The sequence below is a fragment of the Bombyx mori genome, chromosome 4 (assembly GCF_030269925.1).
Source record: "Bombyx mori chromosome 4, ASM3026992v2".
In the NCBI taxonomy this organism is placed as follows: Eukaryota; Metazoa; Arthropoda; class Insecta; order Lepidoptera; family Bombycidae; genus Bombyx; species Bombyx mori.
The window spans coordinates 11,017,214-11,039,974 of NC_085110.1; the positions used below are offsets into that span (position 1 = coordinate 11,017,214).

General features: G+C 38.1%; 1 protein-coding gene and 1 non-coding gene across 3 annotated transcripts in view; both read left to right on the plus strand.

Annotated features, from left to right (window-relative positions):
• The window catches only part of LOC101744621 (chitin synthase chs-2), a 28,424-nt gene continuing 5,663 nt past the window's right edge, over nt 1–22,761 (plus strand). Inside the window, exons 1-18 of one of the 2 annotated variants that reach the window (XM_038010652.2) lie at nt 1–240; nt 436–544; nt 5,832–6,076; nt 6,947–7,113; nt 7,679–8,012; nt 8,744–8,943; nt 9,027–9,339; nt 9,888–10,108; nt 11,205–11,296; nt 11,831–11,982; nt 12,057–12,319; nt 14,028–14,238; nt 15,384–15,584; nt 16,882–17,108; nt 18,115–18,282; nt 19,416–19,721; nt 19,996–20,225; nt 21,571–21,694. In XM_038010652.2, coding sequence (XP_037866580.1) covers nt 447–544; nt 5,832–6,076; nt 6,947–7,113; nt 7,679–8,012; nt 8,744–8,943; nt 9,027–9,339; nt 9,888–10,108; nt 11,205–11,296; nt 11,831–11,982; nt 12,057–12,319; nt 14,028–14,238; nt 15,384–15,584; nt 16,882–17,108; nt 18,115–18,282; nt 19,416–19,721; nt 19,996–20,225; nt 21,571–21,694 — 3,552 coding nt within the window. In that variant the 5' untranslated portion in view covers nt 1–240; nt 436–446. The remainder of the gene's footprint in view (nt 241–435; nt 545–5,831; nt 6,077–6,946; nt 7,114–7,678; nt 8,013–8,743; nt 8,944–9,026; nt 9,340–9,887; nt 10,109–11,204; nt 11,297–11,830; nt 11,983–12,056; nt 12,320–14,027; nt 14,239–15,383; nt 15,585–16,881; nt 17,109–18,114; nt 18,283–19,415; nt 19,722–19,995; nt 20,226–21,570; nt 21,695–22,761) is intronic. The other variant, XM_038010653.2, reaches the window with a different exon arrangement.
• Mir2779 (microRNA mir-2779) lies at nt 21,997–22,069 on the plus strand. Its single transcript, NR_107356.1, has one exon. It is a non-coding gene; the product is annotated as a microRNA mir-2779 (primary transcript).

The window sequence follows — 22,761 nt, forward strand, 5'->3', positions numbered from 1 at the left end:
TGATATTGTATGATAACATTGAATTAAAATTCAATCGCAATCACGACAAATTTAATGCGATCTGTGATAAACAATAATTTTTTTGATCAAGTTGCGATATTTTTTGTTATGACCATTATTTCATATGACGAATAAAGAAGGTACTTTTTTGATATTTGCAAAGTTGACTTCCCTATGATAACACTTTCTATTCATTAAATATTGTGAAAATCAGTGCTTTGTGGATTATGGTTTTCGATGGTATGTACAACATGCCTAATCTAGTTTTGTTGATTATTTTTTATCATAATATCTTTCTTGATGTATTGAGTAGTAAGTAAATTTTGTAGGGCAAAGAAGTCGTGTTCGGTTTAAAAGTTCCTTTGTGTTTAACTAACGTTGTTATCAGTTAATTGTATTAAAATGTGCTTGTAATGTTTTCACAAAATATTTTAGTTAAATAAGACATGGTTGCCACGGCGCCCTCGTTCAAACAAGTAATCGACGACTCTGATGAGTCGGACTCTGAAAATACACGTTACTATGAAGATATTGATGAATTAGAGTAAGTACCTACTTCCTTCTTTTGTTTATTTACATTGACATTTTTTCGTATTGCATTTCAGTTTTTTTTTTAATTTTATAGTGGTTCAAAGCCTGTAGTAGGATTCATGTGGTGATTTATTTATTTATTTTAGTCTTCTTACAAATTAACAGTATAACCAAAACATTTGTAAGGTATTAATAATATTAACTTAAGTAATTTCTAGCAACAATTATAAATCACTGCGAACCATCATGGAGTATATCCATTTCCAGAGCACAGGCTAGTAGAGTAGCGAGGCAGCACGATGTGTCGGAGAATTAGCGGTGTGCTGCGTACGCGAGTGATATTAGCAACATAATGTTTAGCAACGTTTAGGTGGTCTCAGCGGAATGTCTATTTTCACTATTCACTGGTTGGTGAACAAACATATCTCATTATTCTCGTATTTTCCTGATATGATGCAAAATAGTACATATTTTACACACGGGAGGAAATGTCCAACTTTTCTCCCTTGATGCACATACTATTTTTTTCTCCTACCTACGCCAAAAGTTCGGTTTTCCTCCCGCTGTACAGGGAAGAAAGTCTAATTTTTCCTCCCGCTGTACAGGAAAGAAAGTCTAACTTTTCCTCCCTGGGTACTGACAAGTGCGCATGCGCGTTAGTGTCTACGTCTGCTCTCACGCACTTAAAATTCTCCGCCATTGTTGTGCTCGGGTAATTTGCAATATTATGTTTAGTGTAAAAGTGAAATAAACAAAAGGCAATAAAATTTAATAGTGAAGTTCAAACAAAGATGAGTTCATCAGACAGTTCTTATTCAATTAGTAGTAGTTTATCGAACTTTTGGCCTGGTAGGAGAAAAAATATGTTTTTAAATACACAAAATAATTGTGATCGATATCGACATTCAGTTTTCAATGCAATTAGGGATTAAATGAAATGTACTTACGCGTTTCGATAATTTCAATGAAGTTTGTAATTTTAGACTAAATAAGGTTTTTTATTTTGTTTTTCATTGCGCGTTTGAAGAAGATTCAATTATAGAGCAAGAGCCCGCGACAGCCAGACCTTCGTTATTTTATAAAAGCTGAAAGTTTCTCTGTGTATGTCTCCAACACAGGTAAGAACGACCCGCGATTATAGAGTTTCGATTGTGGTTACTTGGGCAGGTAACAGGCAGTAAAGGTATATAAAATAGTACCTTAAATTCGTTAAAGTATAAAGGATTTTTTTTTTAATATTTACTCCAGAATATCTTTAGAAATCACGATATCCGTTGCCGGACACTTTTTCCAGTTGTTACCCCCTGCCAGACACCCCTAAACTTTAATAAATTTTAATTATACTTTCGTTATACTATAAAAGCTAAATTTTATATATGTTACTTAGGGACTTATAAAAATATGTTACCCCAATAGCCGGACAGTTTTAATGGTTCTTACATCTTGCCAGACACATTGAGAGCCCGCTGTAGGTGCGAGCGCGAGGTAGCAACTGTTCAAGCGGGTGTGAGCGAGATAGAGTGCTTAGTCTATTGTGATCTTTTACTGCACATCAGCTGTCGTTTATAGGATTTATCCGTTCTAAGCAGTGATATCGAGGCGCTACTCGGCATGGGAAGCTCTGTCATTCTGGCGGGCGACCTAAATTGTAAACACATCAGGTGGAACTCACACACCACAACCCCTAATGGCAGGCGGCTCGACGCGTTAGTCGATGATCTCGCCTTCGATATCATCGCTCCGCTAACCCCGACTCACTACCCGCTAAATATCGCGCATCGCCGATAAATATCGGGCCTAGAATCGATCCGCAAACACATGAAGTCAGTGTCGGAACGTTACTTCGATAAGGCTATGCGTCATGATAATCGCCTTATCGTAGCCGCCGCTGACTACTCCCCGAATCCTGATCATGCAGGAGTCAGTCACCGTCGACGCCCTAGACACGTCCTTACGGATCCATCAGATCCAATAACCTTTGCATTAGACGCCTTCAGCTCTAACACTAGGAGCAGGCTTAGGGACCCCGTTAACCGTACTCGTCGAACTCGACAAAGAGTTCGACGTGCAACCTAACCCATGCATCAGCCCGCTGAGTTTCTCGCCGGATCTTCTCAGTGGGTCGCGATTCCGATCCGGTAGTAGATTCATTCGCGAAGCAATTGCTCTTGAGTTGTTAGGTCTCCTTCGGAGGCGCTCGGGCAGTTGATAGCAAATCCCACCCCTCCTGGCTGAGCCTTTGCTCGCCCACCTGTCCTGGTGAAGCTGGAAAGGCCTCCGGGCCACCAGTAATCTTTCAATCATAAAAAAAAGGATTTATCCTGCGTTCTTCAGGAAAGGAAAATTAAAACCATACAAAACATTTAAAAAATATCCAGAGTACCAGGAAGCTTTCAAAAATTTCCGTAACAGCGAATCAATTGAAAATTTAGATCAACAACAAAACATCTATAATAGAGGTCTATATGCAATGCTTACAATGTCCGTAATGTAATTGATATTGATGCTGCTCGACTTCAATTATTCATCGACTCCTATACAGTGTCTAATGTAAACGAAGCTTTTGACCGAAAGAAATTGCGAAATTTTGACGTTAGCAATCTACCACCTTGTAAAAGCGAGCTATTGCAGCAATTTTTGCGATCAAATTCTGTATATACCATTTGGAATAATGCTCATCTAAAAAATCCAACCTCATATGGAACCGGATAATGATGGCAGGGTATTGAAAGATGACAAACACCAAGATCTACTACCGAGTTATGTTAGAGATTCGCTCAAAACTCAATCAGGTATGTAATTATTATGACAAATTATTGTACATATTTTTTTATTTTTTTTTATTCAAATTGTATAATTTTTCTTAATTTTTTACAGAAACTGATGAATAAGGCGATATTGATATCGCCTTATTCATCAGTTCAATATCGACGACAATGAGGAAAATTATAAGAACGATTAAATATTTTTCTTTGACATATAATATTTTGTTTGTACTTTATAATATTAAAATAACATTTTTTATTTTCTATAATATTGCTATGAACGTAATAAAATATATTTTTTATTGGATATCTTAAAAGATCACAATAGACTAAGCACTCTATCTCGCTCACACCCGCTTGAACAGTTGCTACCTCGCGCTCGCACCTACAGCGGGCTCTCAATGTGTCTGGCAAGATGTAAGAACCATTAAAACTGTCCGGCTATTGGGGTAACATATTTTTATAAGTCCCTAAGTAACATATACATATAAAATTTAGCTTTTATAGTATAACGAAAGTATGAGTAAAATTTATTAAAGTTTAGGGGTGTCTGGCAGGGGGTAACAACTGGAAAAAGTGTCCGGCAACGGATATCATGATTTCTAGAGATATTCTGGAGTAAATATTAAAAAAAAAAACCTTTATACTTTAACGAATTTAAGGTACTATTTTATATACCTTTACTGCCTGTTACCTGCCCAAGTAACCACAATCGAAACTCTATAATCGCGGGTTGTTCTTACCTGTGTTGGAGACATACACAGAGAAACTTTCAGCTTTTATAAAATAACGAAGGTCTGGCTGTCGTGGGCTCTTGGGCTATTAGTTTTTACTGTATGTTGAATATTTGATTTTAATATTGTGCAAAATAATGAAATAAAAAGCTGTAGGTTGGTAATCACGTACAAAATAAAACATTGAAATTTGACATTTGAAATTAAGAAGAGCGATTATATTTATGTTTTTATTTCCATTAATTTTTTTGTAAGCTGTCCCAGCTACAGATCGTTGCGTCTGAAATTGTTTTAATAAAGATTTTCACCCGTACTGTGGGTGATGAACAAAACGGGTAGGTCCGGATTTGAACACCAAAATATCTTTAACAAAAATGCTGACTGTGATCGAGAATCGGTCATCAAAGTCAATACCCACTAGACCAATAGACTAAAGCGATCGTATTAGAATTTACAAGCTCAAATCACACGCAGCCATCTAAATTTGGATTCCCTGTATTATGGGAACTGGAGACGATATACACACTTTTATATATAACTCTAAGCCTATATACACATAAAGATATTAAACACCATTTTGGCATTGCTGACGTCCATGAGTGACGGTGACCACTTACCATTAGGTGGGCCGTATGCTCGTCTGCTTACAAAGGCAATAAAAAAATAAAATAAAAAAAATCCAGACAAAGAGCAAACATATACGTTCATCACATTAATGTTTAATCGACGCGGGATACCCGCGGATGGATACCCACGACCCTCGACCCAGAGGTTAGGGGCGCTAACTTCGGCACCACCGAGTAAATTTTCAATATCCAAAATAAATACTGATAAAATTTAAGCTCGTCAATTGCAACTAAACAAAGAAAAAAGGAAATGGGTTGACGAGAAACGGAGGAGAAAATGTTACTTAACTGTTTTATTTGTGCGTTATTTAATTAAGGGTAAAGTACGTAGTGATACTACTATATGAGCACTATGACCCCGAAATGAGTCTCGCCTTCCGACCATACACCCCGCGATCGGGCTGGGTGCCGTACCTCCTACGAGGTCCCCGCGCGCCCCTGTGAGACTCAACGATCTGCATGGTGTTGTGAGCAGACCGCGGGCCCTAGGAATTTTAGGGCCCACCTACTAAACGACTCCCTTGCACTCTTACACCCGATGTCCGATCCCCTCCGAGGTCAGAACCCGGATGAGGTAGGGGGATTACCGCGGTCAACACTACAACCAAACAGCGCGGCTCAGTCCAAGGACGCCCAGCCGATGGAGCCTTCGAGGCGAATCGAAGGCTCGCCGTCGAAACGTCGGCCGTCTCGGTACGGCAGCCCGTCAGGCCGCCCAGACGGTGCCGCTGGTGTCCCGGAATACCCCGCTGGACCAGAACCAGCCTGTCGGGTCGGGACGCGATACACCGCCAACCGGTCGCTCTTTCGTATCTCCTTGGCAGCACGCTAGAGTGCTGGTAGCGCGTCGCGCGGCCTCTACCCCTTCAGGTCGCCCCTTGACCTTCACCAAGGGGAGGCCGCTGGCTGGCTGGGACGTACGAGCGTATTCCCTCCTCCGGCCCTCACCCCGGACTCATTCCGACCTTGCCAGTCCGATACTTGGCGCTAGTGCTGATCCCTAGCGTCAGACCAACTTGGGCATCCTACGGTACACCCGATTTGCAGCCAGATCCAACTCCATCCACACTATTTGGCTCCCGGAATATTTAGCTAACTAAAAGTTTTTTTTTTGCAAAGCTAACACGGACTTTACTTATTTTAACATGTTCACATCCTTGTCTTTTAACTTTTAGCCATCGAACTGCACAAGATACAAAAGGATGGAACTTATTTCGCGAAATCCCCGTGAAGAAGCAGAGTGGGTCGATGGCCTCAACCAAATGGATCGACATAAGCGTCAAATTATTGAAACTCCTAGCTTATATACTAGTGTTCGTTGCAACACTAGGATCTGCTGTTATAGCAAAAGGAACGCTACTTTTTATCACGTCGCAACTGAAAAAAGATCGACAAATCACGCATTGCAATAAGCTTCTTGGTAAGTGACGTCAATGATATTTTTTACAGACGTCATATTCCGGATACACTTGAAATTGATGTATAATGGGCGAATATGATTTTTCTTTGAATTTGCATATTTGACGATGAGTTTAAATCAAATTAGCTTATAACGGTTTAATCACGCTTTTACTATTTGCAATTTATACTATAAGTTTCGGAAACAGGGATAAATTATGGACATGATAAATAAATCTTATCATAGATATCATGATTATATGTTTTGACTTCTATGTCTCAATAACTTGTTATGAACAAATAACAGTGGATACGTATCTAAGATATTAGGAATGGTATCAATATTATTAAATCATCTGGAATGAATTAATGACTACAGTATTTGTGAGATTACGAAGCCAATATTGAACTACTTGTCACAAATCTACCATACCTTTTAAACATGACATAGTGTAGAGCAGCTTAGAGGATATTTCCAATTATTTTTATGCCCCAACTATGAATGTATAAAGTATAGAAAACTTGCTGGTGACCGAGTGTGTGTCCGCACGGGCAGGTTTCATCATCGCGACCATTTCAACTTCGAAGAAATCATACATTTAAGCTCATGTAAAGCAATGTTTATATTTTTAAATCTACATAATGATAAGTGACGAGATAAAAATCCATTCTAAAGTACTCTATTTACTGTTTGTATGTACTGCTTGCTGTATTCACTCCGCGGTAGGCAGCGAAATATATGTGCCCCTGGCATTGCTGACGTACATGAGTGACGGTAACAACTCATGATCAAGAGGGCCGAATGCTCATCTGCCTACAAGAGCCATAAATAGAGTTGTTTTCTTCCACGTATTTACATTATGTGAATAAAATATTACGTAATATTTTTTAGCTTTAGATCAACAATTTGTAACGGTTTTGACATTAGAAGAAAGAATAACATGGCTTTGGGCAGCAGCAATAGTGTTTTGTGTACCAGAATTGGGCACATTTGTGAGATCAGTCAGGATTTGTTTTTTTAAGACGCACCACAAACCTTCAGTATCTCAGTTCGTTATTGTAAGTATGTAAAAGCATTCATTGATAAAACAAACAAAAAACGGTTATCGAAGACAGGCGAAGACACGACTTACCCGATCTTAGTAGTTATTGTTATGGAAGGTAATAATGCTGAGGATCCGCCCAAGTCTCTACCTACCGCTAAAGAATAATTTATAGCTACTTATGTATAGTCCTAAATACGTATATAAGCCGTCTCTGGACTGGTGATGATGACTCATTCCAGAGCTTGGTGATATATGACAAAACTGAATTTACAATCGTACAGGTACTTACATCTCAAAAGGTCAACAAAAGGGTTGTTCCATAATTATAGTGTGTAGTGCGGTGTTAATGAGGATATAGCGAGATATCAAGATAATCCTCTTATCTCCCTCTATGCAGTATAATAATGAAAAGAGAATTATTGTACTCCCATTGGTTTCAAAACTTCTCACGCTCTCATGCATTTACCAATAGGTTGATTTTGTGGTGATAATAATCTTATTGATTTTTAAAATCATCGATAGTTTTTTTCCATAAAGAACATTTTTAGATTGAAGTCTTCTTTATTAATTATTTTCAGGCTTTTACCATAGAAACGTTACATACAATCGGAATCGCCATTTTGTTACTGATCATTTTACCCGAACTGGACGTGGTGAACGGCGCCATGTTGATGAACGCTATGTGTATAATACCGGGAATTTTGAATGCATTCTCGAGAGATCGAACCGATTCACGTTATTCTATAAAATTGATAATTGACGTGCTGGCCATATCCGCTCAGGCGACTGCTTTTGTGGTATGGCCTATGTTAGATGGTAAACCGGTACTTTGGTCAATACCGGTAGCTTGCCTGTTGGTGTCCCTGGGCTGGTGGGAGAATTACGTCGGCAGCTGCCATCGGAATTCCTCGTGTAAGCGCTATTTATTATTTTGATGAACCATGTAATATTAAAACTGTATTAGTATTTTCATTCCAACAAACTTATGTGACGGAGAGGCTGGTTCCATGGTGTTTTTAAAATGATGGCGTCAGCGACGCTGACGCCATTCTCTTCATCAGTATCGTTACCTTCCATAGTGACAGTAATTAAGACTCACTTTTCCAATGAACTCCATTTATTGTAGTTCGAGTATACAACGATAAACACAGAGAGCTCCGCTTCAGTCGGCTGCTCGAGTCGGAATACTTTGTGCAACAATAGTCACTCGTATTTACAGTAGAATAGTGGAGGTAGCTTAGTCATGAATTCGCTTGAATACCGTCTTAAACAGTTGCTTACATGCGTAGCATTATGGAAGCAGTTAACTTTGACTATTTTTAGTTAATTAAATAGTGACGTTGCGCCGACATATGCTGTAAATGAATATTCTAGACGGTATTAAGCGCAGCTTGTATCACAGAACACTTACATTTTGGTTTTCTGATAAATTATAATTTGTGCCATACATTTCGAACTAGGAACTATGTTTTTATTGTATACGTAATGAAATATTAAAATTACAACTTATTTCAAAATAGGACATGATTTCAATTTTAAAATTGTCTTTGGCGAAAAATCACTTGTGTATGCTCCAATCCGTGGTCTTTTATAATTATAGGTATTACATTAAATAAATAGAAAAATTAACAATATATTTTCAGATGTAATGTATCATTTACAACTATTGAGAGAAAATCTCAAAAAGACTCGTTATTATACGCACAGGATCCTACCGCTCTGGAAAATTACATTATTTTTCATTTGTGTCTTGATATCGTTACAAGTACAAGGTGATAATGCGTTTTCATTTTTTGAATTAACACGAGATGCTTTTGGTGAGCGATTGTACGTGGTCAATGAGGTATTGATAGTTTTATGAAAATATATTTTATTGTAAACTTTTAATATTAACGCATTTCATGGCAGCAAGAAACCTTCTTCTAGGTCCAAGTGCTACTCAGCGATGCCAATGACGGCTTAGACTATACCTTGACCGGCAAGACGTTAGAGCTGCCAGTTTATTGGTCTACATCTCTCTGGGTGGCCGCTATTCAAGTTACAGCAGCGTATTTCTGTTTTGGAGCCGCCAAATTTGCTTGTAAAATTCTTATTCAAAATTTTAGCTTCACATTTGCTCTGACACTCGTCGGACCGGTTGCTATAAATCTCCTTATATTCCTTTGCGGCTTGAGAAACGCGGACCCGTGTGCGTTTTACGGAACAATTCCCGATTATTTGTTCTACGAAATTCCTCCAGGTGAGATAAAAGAGCAAACGTTTTATTATAATTCAAAAATATTAACTTTGATTTGGTTTCATTTAATCATTATATCGTATAGTTTTATTAGCTTATCAAGAATGTTTATATATTATTTAGAAGGAATAAATGTGTAACATAAACTGCGTACATTGAAAAATAAACTTTGCCTTAAAGACTATAACTGTAACTATACTTAAGACCTTAGAATTTCTACCTCAAGGTGGATGTTGCATTTACGTCGTAGATGTCTATGTGCTCCAGTAACCACTCAACACCAGGTGGGCTATGAGCTTGTAGGTGCTTACTGGTGTGCCCCATCACGTTCCTCTGTGAATAAATAACATATTGTACTTTATTGATGCTATGACAGAATCTATATCAGTAGTGTCGGGAACAACTTTTGCATATTATCTAATTGTTGATTATGATTTTATTTTTATCACGTTTGAATTTTTATATTTATCACAACCTGGTGAATATATTAGGAACGCATTTATGATAAATACACATTGAATTTTATTTATGAACTTTATAATTTATCACAGTGTACTTCTTACGTGAGTACATCGGACGTCAAATGGCGTGGGTGTGGTTGCTATGGCTCATGTCCCAAGCGTGGATCGTTGGGCATACTTGGCTGCCACGATGTGAGCGTGTCGCTGCTACCGACAAATTGTTCGCCAAACCTTTGTACAACGGGGTTTTGATAGATCAATCGCTCCTATTGAATAGAACCAAAGATGATGATGCCGATATTGGGTTTGAGGTAAGATTTTTGCAACTACATAATTCCTTTTTTAAAATAAAAATGTTGACCTAACAGCGCCGATAAGAACTAGAACCCCTTGTGGTTCAATGACCAACATGCGTTATTCTTTTTTTTAATTTTTTTATTGCCTAGATGTGTGGACGAGCTCACAGCCCACCTGGTGTTAACCCATAGACATCTACAACGTAAATGCGCCACACACCTTGAGATATAAGTTCTAAGGTCTCAGTATATGTAGTTACAATGGCTGCCCCACCCTTCAAACCGAAACGAATTACTGCTTCACGGCAGAAATAGGCGGGGCGGTGGTATCTACCCGTGCGGACTCACAAGAGATCCTACCACCAGTAAAATGTTATTAGTGTAAAGTTATTTATATGAAAAGTGCTGCTTCGAGACTAGGCGCACTTTGTTGCTTTTTGTTTTCTTTTTGTTACTTTTTCTAAAGCTTTGGAAGGAACTGGGTGAGGGTGGATTCACAAGTCCTAGGGTACCCCACTGGTATTTAGGGCTCTCAAAAGTTGTCTCTATTTCACTCTGTCTTGCGCTTGCCCCTTGCCATCGTTAAAAGTGATGAATAATTCAAAGAAAAAAAAATAATGGCAAAAGATTTAGGTTTTTTGTTTAGAAAATATTTTACTACACTAAACAAAGCTAAATCGTTGAGTTTAAGTACAATTTCTCAATATATACAATACAATACCTACACATTTGATTTTGGAATCTTATTTTCGCGCCAATCTTTCCTATTATTAAGCATTAATGTCACATTAAAATGAAGCCATTGATGAGAATCTAATTTTATTCAGAAAAATGAAATGTTTGTTTTTTAAACTCAATTCGATTGGTATTACGGGTATTCGAATATTTGCTTATCGGAATATCAAGATAATGATATCTGTTTGTGGCAGAAAATAATATGGACGTCTTACTAAAAGACGATCAAATTAGTCAAGGAAATAATCGAAAAAATACTGCCCGAAAATATGATTTTGTTTAAGAATACATAGGATAGCAGTCGGAAACTTGTGAAAAAAATGACTTTGTCCTTACATTCTTCTCCTATGATCAAAATTATTTCTTGCCGTTTCAGAATTCTAAAGACGCCGACAATGTATCCATAGCCAGTTCGGAAAAAGACATGAGTGACATGACTGATATTAAACCAAGCGACAGCATCAGCAGGTGTGAATAGTTTTTTATAAAATAAATAAATATGTTTTTGTTTAATCTCTTACTGAGATATATATTGTTCCATGCGCAGTAGTGTTGCTGTTTATTGATACAGCTAATTTTTCATGGAGTGTTCTCTGGGAAATGGTTCGACTTCGATCCATAAACCTATATCGCACCGTCCGCGACCTGATCATACTTCATCCAAAGCATCTGCATCCAGTGCGTTTCCAGAAATCTTTTTTCCCTCTTACCATTCGGCTTTGAAATGAACGCATAAATGTCACACATATCCTTCTTCAAACGAGGCTTAAAGAGAGTCCTCAATAATAGACAGTTGCTTGGCTATGCCCCTGCAATACCATTAGGTGGTCCGTATGACTGACTGCCTAGAATCGCAAAAAAAGCCTTAGGTAACTTTTTGGTTGTGCTCTGAGTTTGTCGATGACCATAACATTTACTTTTCTGGCCAAGAAAAAATACTTTCGACGTCGAAGGAGACAAAAAACTGCCAAGTTGATAATTGTAAAGCTTATTTAATTACAGAATTTACATATGTGCGACCATGTGGCACGAAACAAAAGATGAAATGGTTGATTTCTTAAAGTCTATTTTGAGACTCGACGAGGACCAGAGTGCTCGCAGAGTTGCTCAGAAGTACTTAGGAATCATTGATCCTGATTACTATGAGTTGGAGTGTAAGTATCTTGGGAGTGTCTGACTGAGATATGTCACTACTGTATTAAAATATGGTTGTAAATTGTTTTTTCAGGTAACATTTTCTTTGACGATGGTTTTGAAATATCTGATCACAGCGCGGACGACTCTCAAGTGAATCGTTTTGTGAAGTGTCTAGTGGACACTATAGACGAAGCGGCCTCAGAAGTCCACCTCACGAACGTTAAGCTTCGTCCTCCTGTGAAAATACCGACTCCATATGGCGGCAGATTGGTCTGGACTATGCCAGGAAAAAATAAAATTATTTGTCATTTGAAAGACAAATCGAAAGTTCGACACAAAAAACGTTGGTCGCAGGTACATTCAAACGAGCTCAGATTAAATTTTAACATTGATAGTTATATAGATAGATAGTTTTGATTTACCGTATATCCGCAATTTTCATGTTCAAGCAAAAGTGGCACTAATCTTATTACCAAATTAATTATGTTATTATTGTTGGGGATAGAAAAGGGATGCTTTGTCGGTTTACTTCAGACTTTTACTGTATAATTTTTATTGCGCCCATAAAACGTGATGTCACTTTTATTTTTTTATTTTTTTATTGCTTAGATGGATGGACGATCTTACAGCCCACCTGATGTTAAGTGGTTACGGGAGCCCATAGACATCTACAACGTGAATGCCCCACCCATCTTGAGATATAAGTTCTAAGGTCTCAGTATAGTTACAACGGCTACCCCACCCTTCGAACCGAAACGCATTACTGCTTCCCGGCAGAAACAGGAGGGGTGGTGGTACCTACCCGTGCGGACTCCCAAGAGGTCCTACCACCAGTGATCACTTCTTCATATATTGCGCTCTTTGACCAACATTGAATTGTAATATTTATATCGGTCGTATTTCAGAGGGATGGTATTTTTGTCTTAGGGCTTATTGGGTAGTTGTCAACTCGTTAAGCTTATTTGAGACATTATCAAATTTTATCGTATATCGGCTGCTACACTCTTGAAACCGGAAACCATAACTGCTTTGAGGCAGAAACCGCCAGGTAGGGTGGCGGTACGTAAACTTGCAAGCTCGCAAGACCCCAAATACCCTAATAATAATAACAATAACTAATTGGTAACAAATCACACACGGTCCTCCGGTCCCACTTTAAGATACTCTGTATTGTATATACCTGTGTTTACCCTGAAAAGTCTGAGGTAAGCCGACAAAATATCTCTTCTCTATCTCCAACAATAATAACATAATTAATTTGATAATAAGATTAGTGCCACTAATTAACAGTGAAATAGTGAACAGATATAAAACATTAAAATTGCGGAGATACGGTAAATTAAAACTATCTAACTATATCTACTATCTATCTAACCGTATATAATAATTATAATGATATGGAATATTCTAAAAATGGTTGAACCACGCAAATCAATAAAAAAATCATAATAAAAGACTTAATTGCGTTTTATGTACAATAATAAGAAAACAACATTTAAAGCCTTTATTTTCCACAAATTATTATTTTACACAGTATTACTGAATGAAGTATCAGACTCAATGACAGATAGTGATAGTCAATGTATAAAAGAAAAATCTTTTTTTTTTCTAAACTAAAAAGTTTCAAAGGTTTTATATAAAAATTAAATAAAAAAGGTTTTTCTTTACATGTATATACATATATAGATAATAAACACCCAGACAAAGAGCCAACAAATCTTCATCGCACAACGTTCGCCCGAGTTGGGAATCGAACGCACGACCTTCGGCGCAACGGTCAGGGGCGCTAATTATCACAGCACCAGTACAGAGCCCGTAAATTGCTTAGATGGGTGTACGAGCTCACAGCCCACCTGGTGCTAAGTGGTTACCGGAGTCCATAGACATCTACAGCGTAAATGCGCCACCCACCTTGAGATATAAGTTCTAAGGTCTCAGTATAGTTACAACCTTTCAAACCGAAACGCATTACTGCTTCACGGCAAAAATAGGCGGGATGGTGGTACCTACCTGTGCGGACTCACAAGAGGTCCAACCACCAGTAATAACTAAACTATTTTAGGTTATGTACATGTACTACATCCTCGGTCACCGTTTGATGGACCTGCCGATATCCGTTAACCGCAAGGAGGTTATAGCCGAGAACACGTATCTACTAGCCCTGGATGGCGACATCGATTTCAAGCCGAGCGCAGTGACGTTGCTCATCGACTTGATGAAGAAAGACAAGAACTTGGGAGCCGCGTGCGGCCGCATCCATCCAGTCGGCTCAGGTATGTGTTAAACGTCATAAAAACGTTCCTTAAGACCAGTGTGTTTAGAGTGAGTTAATTAACGTTCTCGATAGCGTAAAAGTTAGGTCATATTTGTATGGAATGGGATCGTTTGCCTACGTTTGCCGCTAGGGGCGCTGTTTCAACTGCATACAAAATTGGGCGAACTTTTACGCTATCGAGAACGTTAAAAAACTCGCACTAAGCACACTGGTTATTTATTGGAATTTTCTTTTCAAGGAATTCACTGATAAATTGTAATACAAGAACACAGCTTGAATTCTACCTCAGTGAGCTTAGGGCGAGTTTTTTAATGTTCTCGATAGCGTAGAAGTTAACTCAAATTTGTATTAAGTTGGAACGTTTGCCTACGTTTGTCGCGAAGGGCGATTTTCCAACTGCCTAAAAATTTGGGTTAACTTTTACGCTGTGGCGGGTAGCCATCATACAACGCAATTGACAGATGCCTAAAACCCTATCGAGAACGTTAAAAAACTCGCACTAAGCACACTGATATGAGTTCGAAGTCTCCGGTCACGTAATCAAAAATCATCGTTTACATTATATGTTAAGACTAATTTTTATTTTTATTTTTTTTATTGCCTTTGTAGGCAGACGGGCATATGGCCCACCTGATGGTGAGTGGTTAACGTCGCCCATGGACTTCAGCAATGCCAGGGGCAGAGCCAAGCCGCTGCCTACCGCTTAATACTCTCCACAAGCCTCGTTTGAAGAAGGACATGTCATAGCGCTCGGGAAACACCGTGAAGGGGAGCTCATTCCATAGCCGGATGGTACGTGGCAAAAAAGATCTCTGGAAACGCACTGTAATTGTAAATCTGTATATAAATTGACCAAGACAGAACATACGATTCAGTAGATTTTCTCTGTGTTCGTCGCCTGATTCTCTTTGATTTTGTTTAATAGCTATTGATGACGTACAGGACAAAATGTGAATAACAAACCAAATGATAATTTGAAAAAAGAAATGAACCTCAACAATTCAGTCGATACTTTAGTAATTGAGTCGAATTTTGATCACCGAGCAAACTAGTTTAAAACAATTACCTAATTGGAATATTGGATATTGGATTTTCGACCTTACAACTTAAATTAGAAGTCTTATGTTTTAATTACAATTTTAGGTTTCATGACGTGGTATCAGAAGTTTGAATACGCGATCGGTCACTGGCTTCAAAAGGCCACCGAACACATGATCGGCTGCGTGCTCTGTAGTCCCGGATGCTTCTCGCTGTTCAGAGGAAAGGCTCTGATGGACGACAATGTCATGAAGAAATACACACTGACTTCCCATGAAGCGAGGCATTACGTGCAATACGATCAAGGTAAGTGTTTTGATAAATAAAAACCAAATCGAATCATAAACTAATCTGATTTTATTATTCCAATGACGAGTGAACGAGCTGCTGGTGTCGAGCGGTTAACGCAGTCCATGGACATCACAATGTTAATGCCGCCATTGACCTTCAAACGTCAGGCCTACGGCTCAATTGTTTGAGCATAATGGTTGTCCCACTTTTTCACCAAAAACGGATAGGGGTTTCCACCAAGCATGCTTACAACAATACACCGTAACACCAATAAACATGATAAGACCTTTAGATTTTTGTGCCTAGTTCTTCCATTTGAAATGCGTTGGTCGCCTTTGTAGATTCCTTAATAATTCTAGAGAAGATATTTAAATGAACCAGTATATAAAATAGTCTATGTTTGTTCTCAAGTTAGGTCCGATAAGTTCAGTATAACTGATTCAAAAAGGAATTTCGTTTAAACGACAGAGAATGGATTCTATTTTTAATTTAGTAGAAAGTGCAGGTAGCTTAGTCCTGAATAAAATTCTTTTTAATACCGTCTTAACTGTTGACATGTGTAGCATTTTTTAAAAAAAAATTAAGGGATTTTCTGACCTGGTAACTAAGACCTTTAAGTGAAGTTTTATTTTAATTTATATTCTAATTTTTATAAAAAAACTAGCGACCCGCCCTCGCTTCGCTTCGGAAACATTAAAACACACATGAAACCAAAAAAATAAAATAATTTTTTTTTTTAAAAAGTAGCCTATGTTCATCCGGGACAATGTCGGCTTCTAATGGAAAAATAATTTTTCAAATCGGTCCAGTAGTTTCGGAGCCTATTCGAAACAAACAAACAAACAAATCTTTCCTCTTTATAATATTAGTATAGATATAGAGTGAAATGAAATGAAGATGATTAATTTGAGACATTAATCAACTGGGATGAAATTAAAGGAAATGAGATGAGATGATGAGATGAGATGGGATGAAATATAGCCTCAGTAAAATGGTGGTCATTTACTAAGATTTTTTCAGTGGACTTTTTGGAGGATTCCGAGAAGTTACGTCCAGCGGCTTTGTTTCATTTTCCCACATTTGTGCAATTTCACAGATATAAAACAGTTAATAAACCACCGTTATTACACATTTAAACCTGAAGAAACACTAAATAGAGAAAATAAAATAAATCACATAACTTCACTCCTCGCGTTCCCGCTAAAAAGTCCGGTGTTAACCATTAAGGAAACAGTTAACCTTAACTATTTTTAGTTAAGTAAATAGTGACATTGCGCCGATATAAATATAGATTAAAATCATTTTCAAATAGGTGAGGACCGTTGGCTTTGCACACTGCTCCTTCAGCGCGGGTACCGGGTTGAATATTCAGCCGCATCTGACGCGTACACGCATTGTCCAGAGCTTTTCGGAGAATTTTATAACCAGCGACGACGATGGGTTCCCTCGACCCTGGCGAACATCTTTGATTTGCTTGCAGAATATAAGCGCACCGTTAAAGTGAATGATAATATCTCCACACTGTATATCGTTTATCAGGTAAGTTTGAACTAAGTCACTGCCTTTTGGTGTCGCAAAAAAAAAACAACTTTATGGGATTTATAAAACGAAAAATGGCGACACATAAGTCAAAGTAAGACATGGTTGATTCTACGCATGACTGCTCCGCGGCAATAAAAAAGTCGTTTCCATAGACCTCCGGAAAATTTTCTTCCGAATCCAGCCACGTCGATGCATGAGTATACGTCATGAAATTAACGCGGTCTTAATAGGCTTGTTTCTCTTACTCTTACGTTTTGAAATGGAGTGAAACGAATGAAATTCTGAAACGGAGAGTACTTTGAAAGACAATAAAAGTACATATTAATTTCCATTCAATTTGTCAAATGAGCTACGCAAAATTTTCAGTGTACCCTACGTAGCTATAATAAAATATATGACATAACCTCTTTGTTTCTCTACCTAGTCACTGGTAACTTCGAGGGGCTATTCCAGTTTCACCGGTTTGGTGGATGAGCTCGAGGGGCTTAGCCTGAGAGGACCTGATAACCCTTGCCATATCAGGAGCAGTACTTTGCTAAATCTACCACCGGATCCGAATCGCAACTCACTGAGAAGATCCGGCCAGGAACTCAGTGGGTTGTGTCGTATATGGGCCAGGTAGCACGTCGAGCTTTTCGTCACATTAGACGAGTTCGACGTGAATGGTGGTAGAACCTCTTGTGAGTCCGCACGGGTAGGTACCACCGCCCTGCCTATTTCTGCCGTGAAGCAGTAATGGTGGGTGGCGGCATTTACGTTGTAGATGTCTACGGGCTCCGGTAACCACTTAACACCAGGTGGACTGTGAGCTCGTCCAGCCACCTATATAATAAATAAATAAAAGTATAGTGATCGGTGTTTGGAGTGGAAAAGCAAAAGCGAGAGTGGTTCGGAAGGATCTGACATGACGCGTTTAGGGGGACGGCGGCTGTGCGTTGCTCCGGTGTCTGTGGGTCGCTATCATCTCATCTAATATGTCATTAAACACGCGTCAATTTCACAGACCTTACTTATGATCGGCACTATACTGGGTCCCGGTACCATCTTCCTCATGATGGTCGGTGCAATGAACTCTGTGACCGGTATGAGTAACATGCAAGCTTTAATACTGAACCTAATACCGATAGGCATATACGTTGCGGTCTGTTTGACTTGCAAATCTGAAATACAGGTAACAAAAATATTTTAATACAGCTATTTTTAGTATAACACATAATACGTATACTAAATTTGGAAAGATGCAGAGAAGAACAGGATAGCGTTAGGTGTCCTGCGTTAAGACGATGTGAAAAATCATGAAACGTATTACATTTCTTGAAAATAATGACAATAAAAAAAAACCGAGATAAACTATAAAAGTAGTTTTAATAACAGTTTCTTTTATTACAGCATATTTTAGTACTCAATTAGAACTGCCCCACTGTTAGAACCGGAACGAATGTCTCCTTCAATGTCTGTGTTTTTCATATTTAATGAAATTCTCTACATTAAAAGCATCTCATCAAAAATCGATTGTTTACGTAAACCGCAACAACATGGATTCACGTAGCACAATCTTATAAATACTTAGAGATGACTTACGACAACGGAATATAATTATGTAAATTTACGATAAAGGGACATGGTGTAATGAACATGAAAATCGAACCGACAGTAAATTTTGTATTATTGAAGCCGACGCGGGTAGTTACACCATCTTGTTTAGTAGCCGTGCATTCTTTTTTGAAGAGTAAGACGGCTGTTACATTTTATAATAAGATTGAGCCTTTGACCTCTATATCTCAAGCTCTGGAATTCGAGCACTAATGTAGAGCAGTAATGTAATGTAATGAAAGATATTAATACGTGAAGCAAAAACTTTATTTATACCCCTTTTTACGCAAATTGCGCTGACGGAACAGTATAAAATTTCGCACACTTATAGCTTATATAGAGGAGTGCACAATGATTTTTTTTGTTTAATTATGCATAAAAAATACATTAAGACGATAAAAAATATTACACACACTACCACGTATTTGACGCACACACGCATATATACTTATTTGTTTATTGTTAAATTCTGTGAGAATAGATTATTATTGTTTGTCTTTAATATCATTTGCCTACAGTGTAGTCTTGGCGAAAACTGTGAATATAGAAGTATAGTATTTGACAATAGAATCCTAATAGTCTTCAAACTTATAATTTAAATTGATTTTGGTCGAATTTCGACAACTGGACGACCACTAGTCTAGAGAAAACAATAATAAGAAGCATAAATTTGAATAAATAAGTGTTGATTCTGTGATACTTTTTTTGCAGCTCATGTTCGCTAATATGATCACATGCGTGTATGCAATGATAATGATGTTAGTGATAATTGGTATAGCGCTACAGATCGTCGAAGATGGTTGGTTAGCGCCATCTAGTATCTTCACGGTTGCAACGTTTGGTCTCTTCTTCGTAACGGCCGCGCTTCATCCCCAAGAGATCAGTTGTTTGATGTACATTTGCATCTACTACATTACAATTCCGAGCATGTATTTGTTGTTGATTGTTTACTCTTTGTGCAATCTCAACAATGTTTCGTGGGGTACTCGAGAAATCGAACAAAAGAAAACTCCTAAGGTACGTAATAAATTATTTTAAGTGTTTTTTTTTGATTTTATTTCTGGCTTTCTGTCAACAAAAAGTTCAGCGTCTCTTGTGAGCATGAGCAATGCCAGGCTGATATCTAGCGCTGAGGAATATGATCAACTTTGAAAAAAAATGTAAGAAAGAAATGTTAAAATTTCTCGTGAACGGTAATATACCCCGTTTATTAAAGGATTTGTGTGAATATTTTTCGGGTTTTCTACTGAACCAAGCACGGAGAAGTATTATATTTTTTGCATTATTTCAGATGTTAGAGATGGAGAAGAAACTTGCGGAGGAAGCAAAGAAGAAAATGGACAGCCAGAATATATTGAAAAAGTTTGGACTTGCAGACGAGACGTCGGGTACATTGGAGTTCGGTATCGCCGGTTTGTTCCGGTGCATGTGCTGCACCAACCCGAAGGATCACAAGGACGACCTGCACTTACTGCAGATCGCCAACTCCATTGAGAAAATTGAAAAGAAATTGTTGGCACTGTATGTAAAGTGATTGTTTAGTTTTTCTGACATTTTAAACACTAGGAACAGTTTTTGTCGTTCAAATTTTTTATTAATGACTAGCTGACCCGCAGAGTTCATAGTGCCTCAATCGAGAAATAAAAAACCTAAACTTTTGTATAAAATAAACATAAAACAAACAAAAGGAATCCGTCCGACGGGGGACACATCAAAGGGAAAACATTTATTTTTATTTAATTCCGAGGATTTTCATATTTATCTACCTTTTAAACCTTCTCTGGACTTCCACAAATAATTCAAGACCAAAATTAGCCAAATAAGTCCAAACGCTCTCGAGTTTTAGCGAGACTAACGGACAGCAATTTATTTTTATATATATACATGTCCGACCACGTTCCTTTGAGGCTAATGATAAAGTTGTCGGTTGCAACTATTCGGTGCCTTTCGTATATTGTTAAATAAGTACCATATAAGAAAAACTCGACGTGAAGTTTCGACAAAAATTAAAAAGTTTTAATTCTAGCTAATAAACGATACGTTGAGGTCCAAAATACGAACGAATTGATATACATATCGACGGGTGAAAGAAAGGCTTAAGCGACATTTTCGCGACTTTACAGGAGAGCCATTTCAAGTAAAGTTTTGGAAAAAAGATCTTGACCAAAAAACTACTTCAGATATTTGAATGGCATAAACATAATTGAAGTTCAATTAAAAACCGTCCAACTTTTGATACTAATACCAAATAAAACTGACCTTTATTACATAGATAAATGTAGCGTATTAACAGAAATGTTAACAAAATGGCCTTGGCCAAATGGTTTGTAATGAAAAATGTAGGGTGCTAAGAAACGCGACTTCCCGAAACGGTGTTGTGTTCAAATTTCGAATTTTCATTTAATTTATCAAAGACGGTAAACACCTCCGCGTTCTTTCGAGACCATTGACCCCATGCGTTACTTGATTTTTTTAACGTATTCCATTGCCGCATTGCTTTCGATTTACCAAAAAAAATCTAGAGTAACTACTGTCTTACGAATCATTAGTTCCACCATCGGTTTTCCCTATGACCTCATATATGTTTTTTTATTTTATTGCTCTGATTGGTGGACGAGCTCACAGCACACCTGGTGTTAATAATTGGTTACTGGAGTCCTTAGACATCTACACGTAAATGCACTACACCCATCTTGAAATATAAGTTCTAAGGTCTCAAGTACAGTTACAGTGGCTGCTCCACCCTTCAAACTGAAACGAATTACTGCTTCACTGAAATAGGCAAGATGGCAAGGGGGTACCTACCCACGCGGACTCACAAGAGGTCCCACCATCAGTAAATGTGATATGAGTGTTTACTATTTAGCGGTGCAACTGAAATGTCAGAGTCCCCTCCACCGCGTCGTCGTTCGTCGATGGGCCTGCGTCGGGACTCGCTCGACATGTTGCAAGAATATCCGGACAGTGAAGCGTCCGTTGATTTACCACGGGTACGGAAATATGATTACTATTATTAGAATTTTACGACGCTAATTCCTCCAACCACCCCAAGCCATTGGGTCGAAGTCTCAATTGTAATCACATTACGCTCTACTAGTAGTAACGCGTGCATTTGTGAAGCAGCTGTCTTTGAGCTGTTAGGTCTCTTCTGGAGACACTCGGGTAGCTATTAGTAAACCCATCCTCCTTGGCTGAGTCTTTGCTCCTGTCCTGGTGAAACTGGAAACCGGGCCACCAGCAATCCGTCAATCATAGAAAAACAGTAACCCGTGTTGCGTTGTGAGCCCATAGGTTGCTGGTTTATATCCGGCTCGAAGGACCATATGTTGCGTTGTGGTAATTGAGCGTGGACTGTATTTGTTATTTTGAAATATTTATTGTACCTTTATAAGACAAATTAAATACTTAATGTAAGAGAAATATATAATTGATGCATTGCTTTTGGCGGCTGGATTTGAAAGGAGATTGGTGTCATGGTGGATGTCGCTCATTGACATTTTGACGATCAGTAACTGAACACCCGTCTTAGCACCGCTTGAAATGTGAAATCGAAGTAACCGAATTTTTATAGTCGAACCCATACGAACCTCATGGTTACTGATGCTCATGGAAATCCCGTGAAGTCAAAGTCGTTTGAGAAAAGCCGTCGTTTCATAACTCTCGGGGAATCGAAGAAGCGAGGTCCCGATTGCATTTACATAACACAATTATAATACAAAAATGTTTAAAACGAACTTTGAATGAATGGAATAGAATAATTGGTTTTTTAGGCTATGGGAATTAAATCGGTTCCATTGATGGTCGATGCAATAGTCAAATGGATACGACAAGATCATCTTAAAGTAATACCGGATCCAGACTCGTTTAAGTAAATAATTATAATCAATGTATACATAAGTCTTTGTCTAAGTGTCTGTAGTAGCATCAAACAGGCTATGGAATCGCTTTCGCCATCCTGAAGATTTTTGTTGGATTATATATGAGTCTAATATTTTTGAAATTTATAATTTCTGACTATTCGATTACATTAAGCTGATTGGCCGCAGACAACTCATAC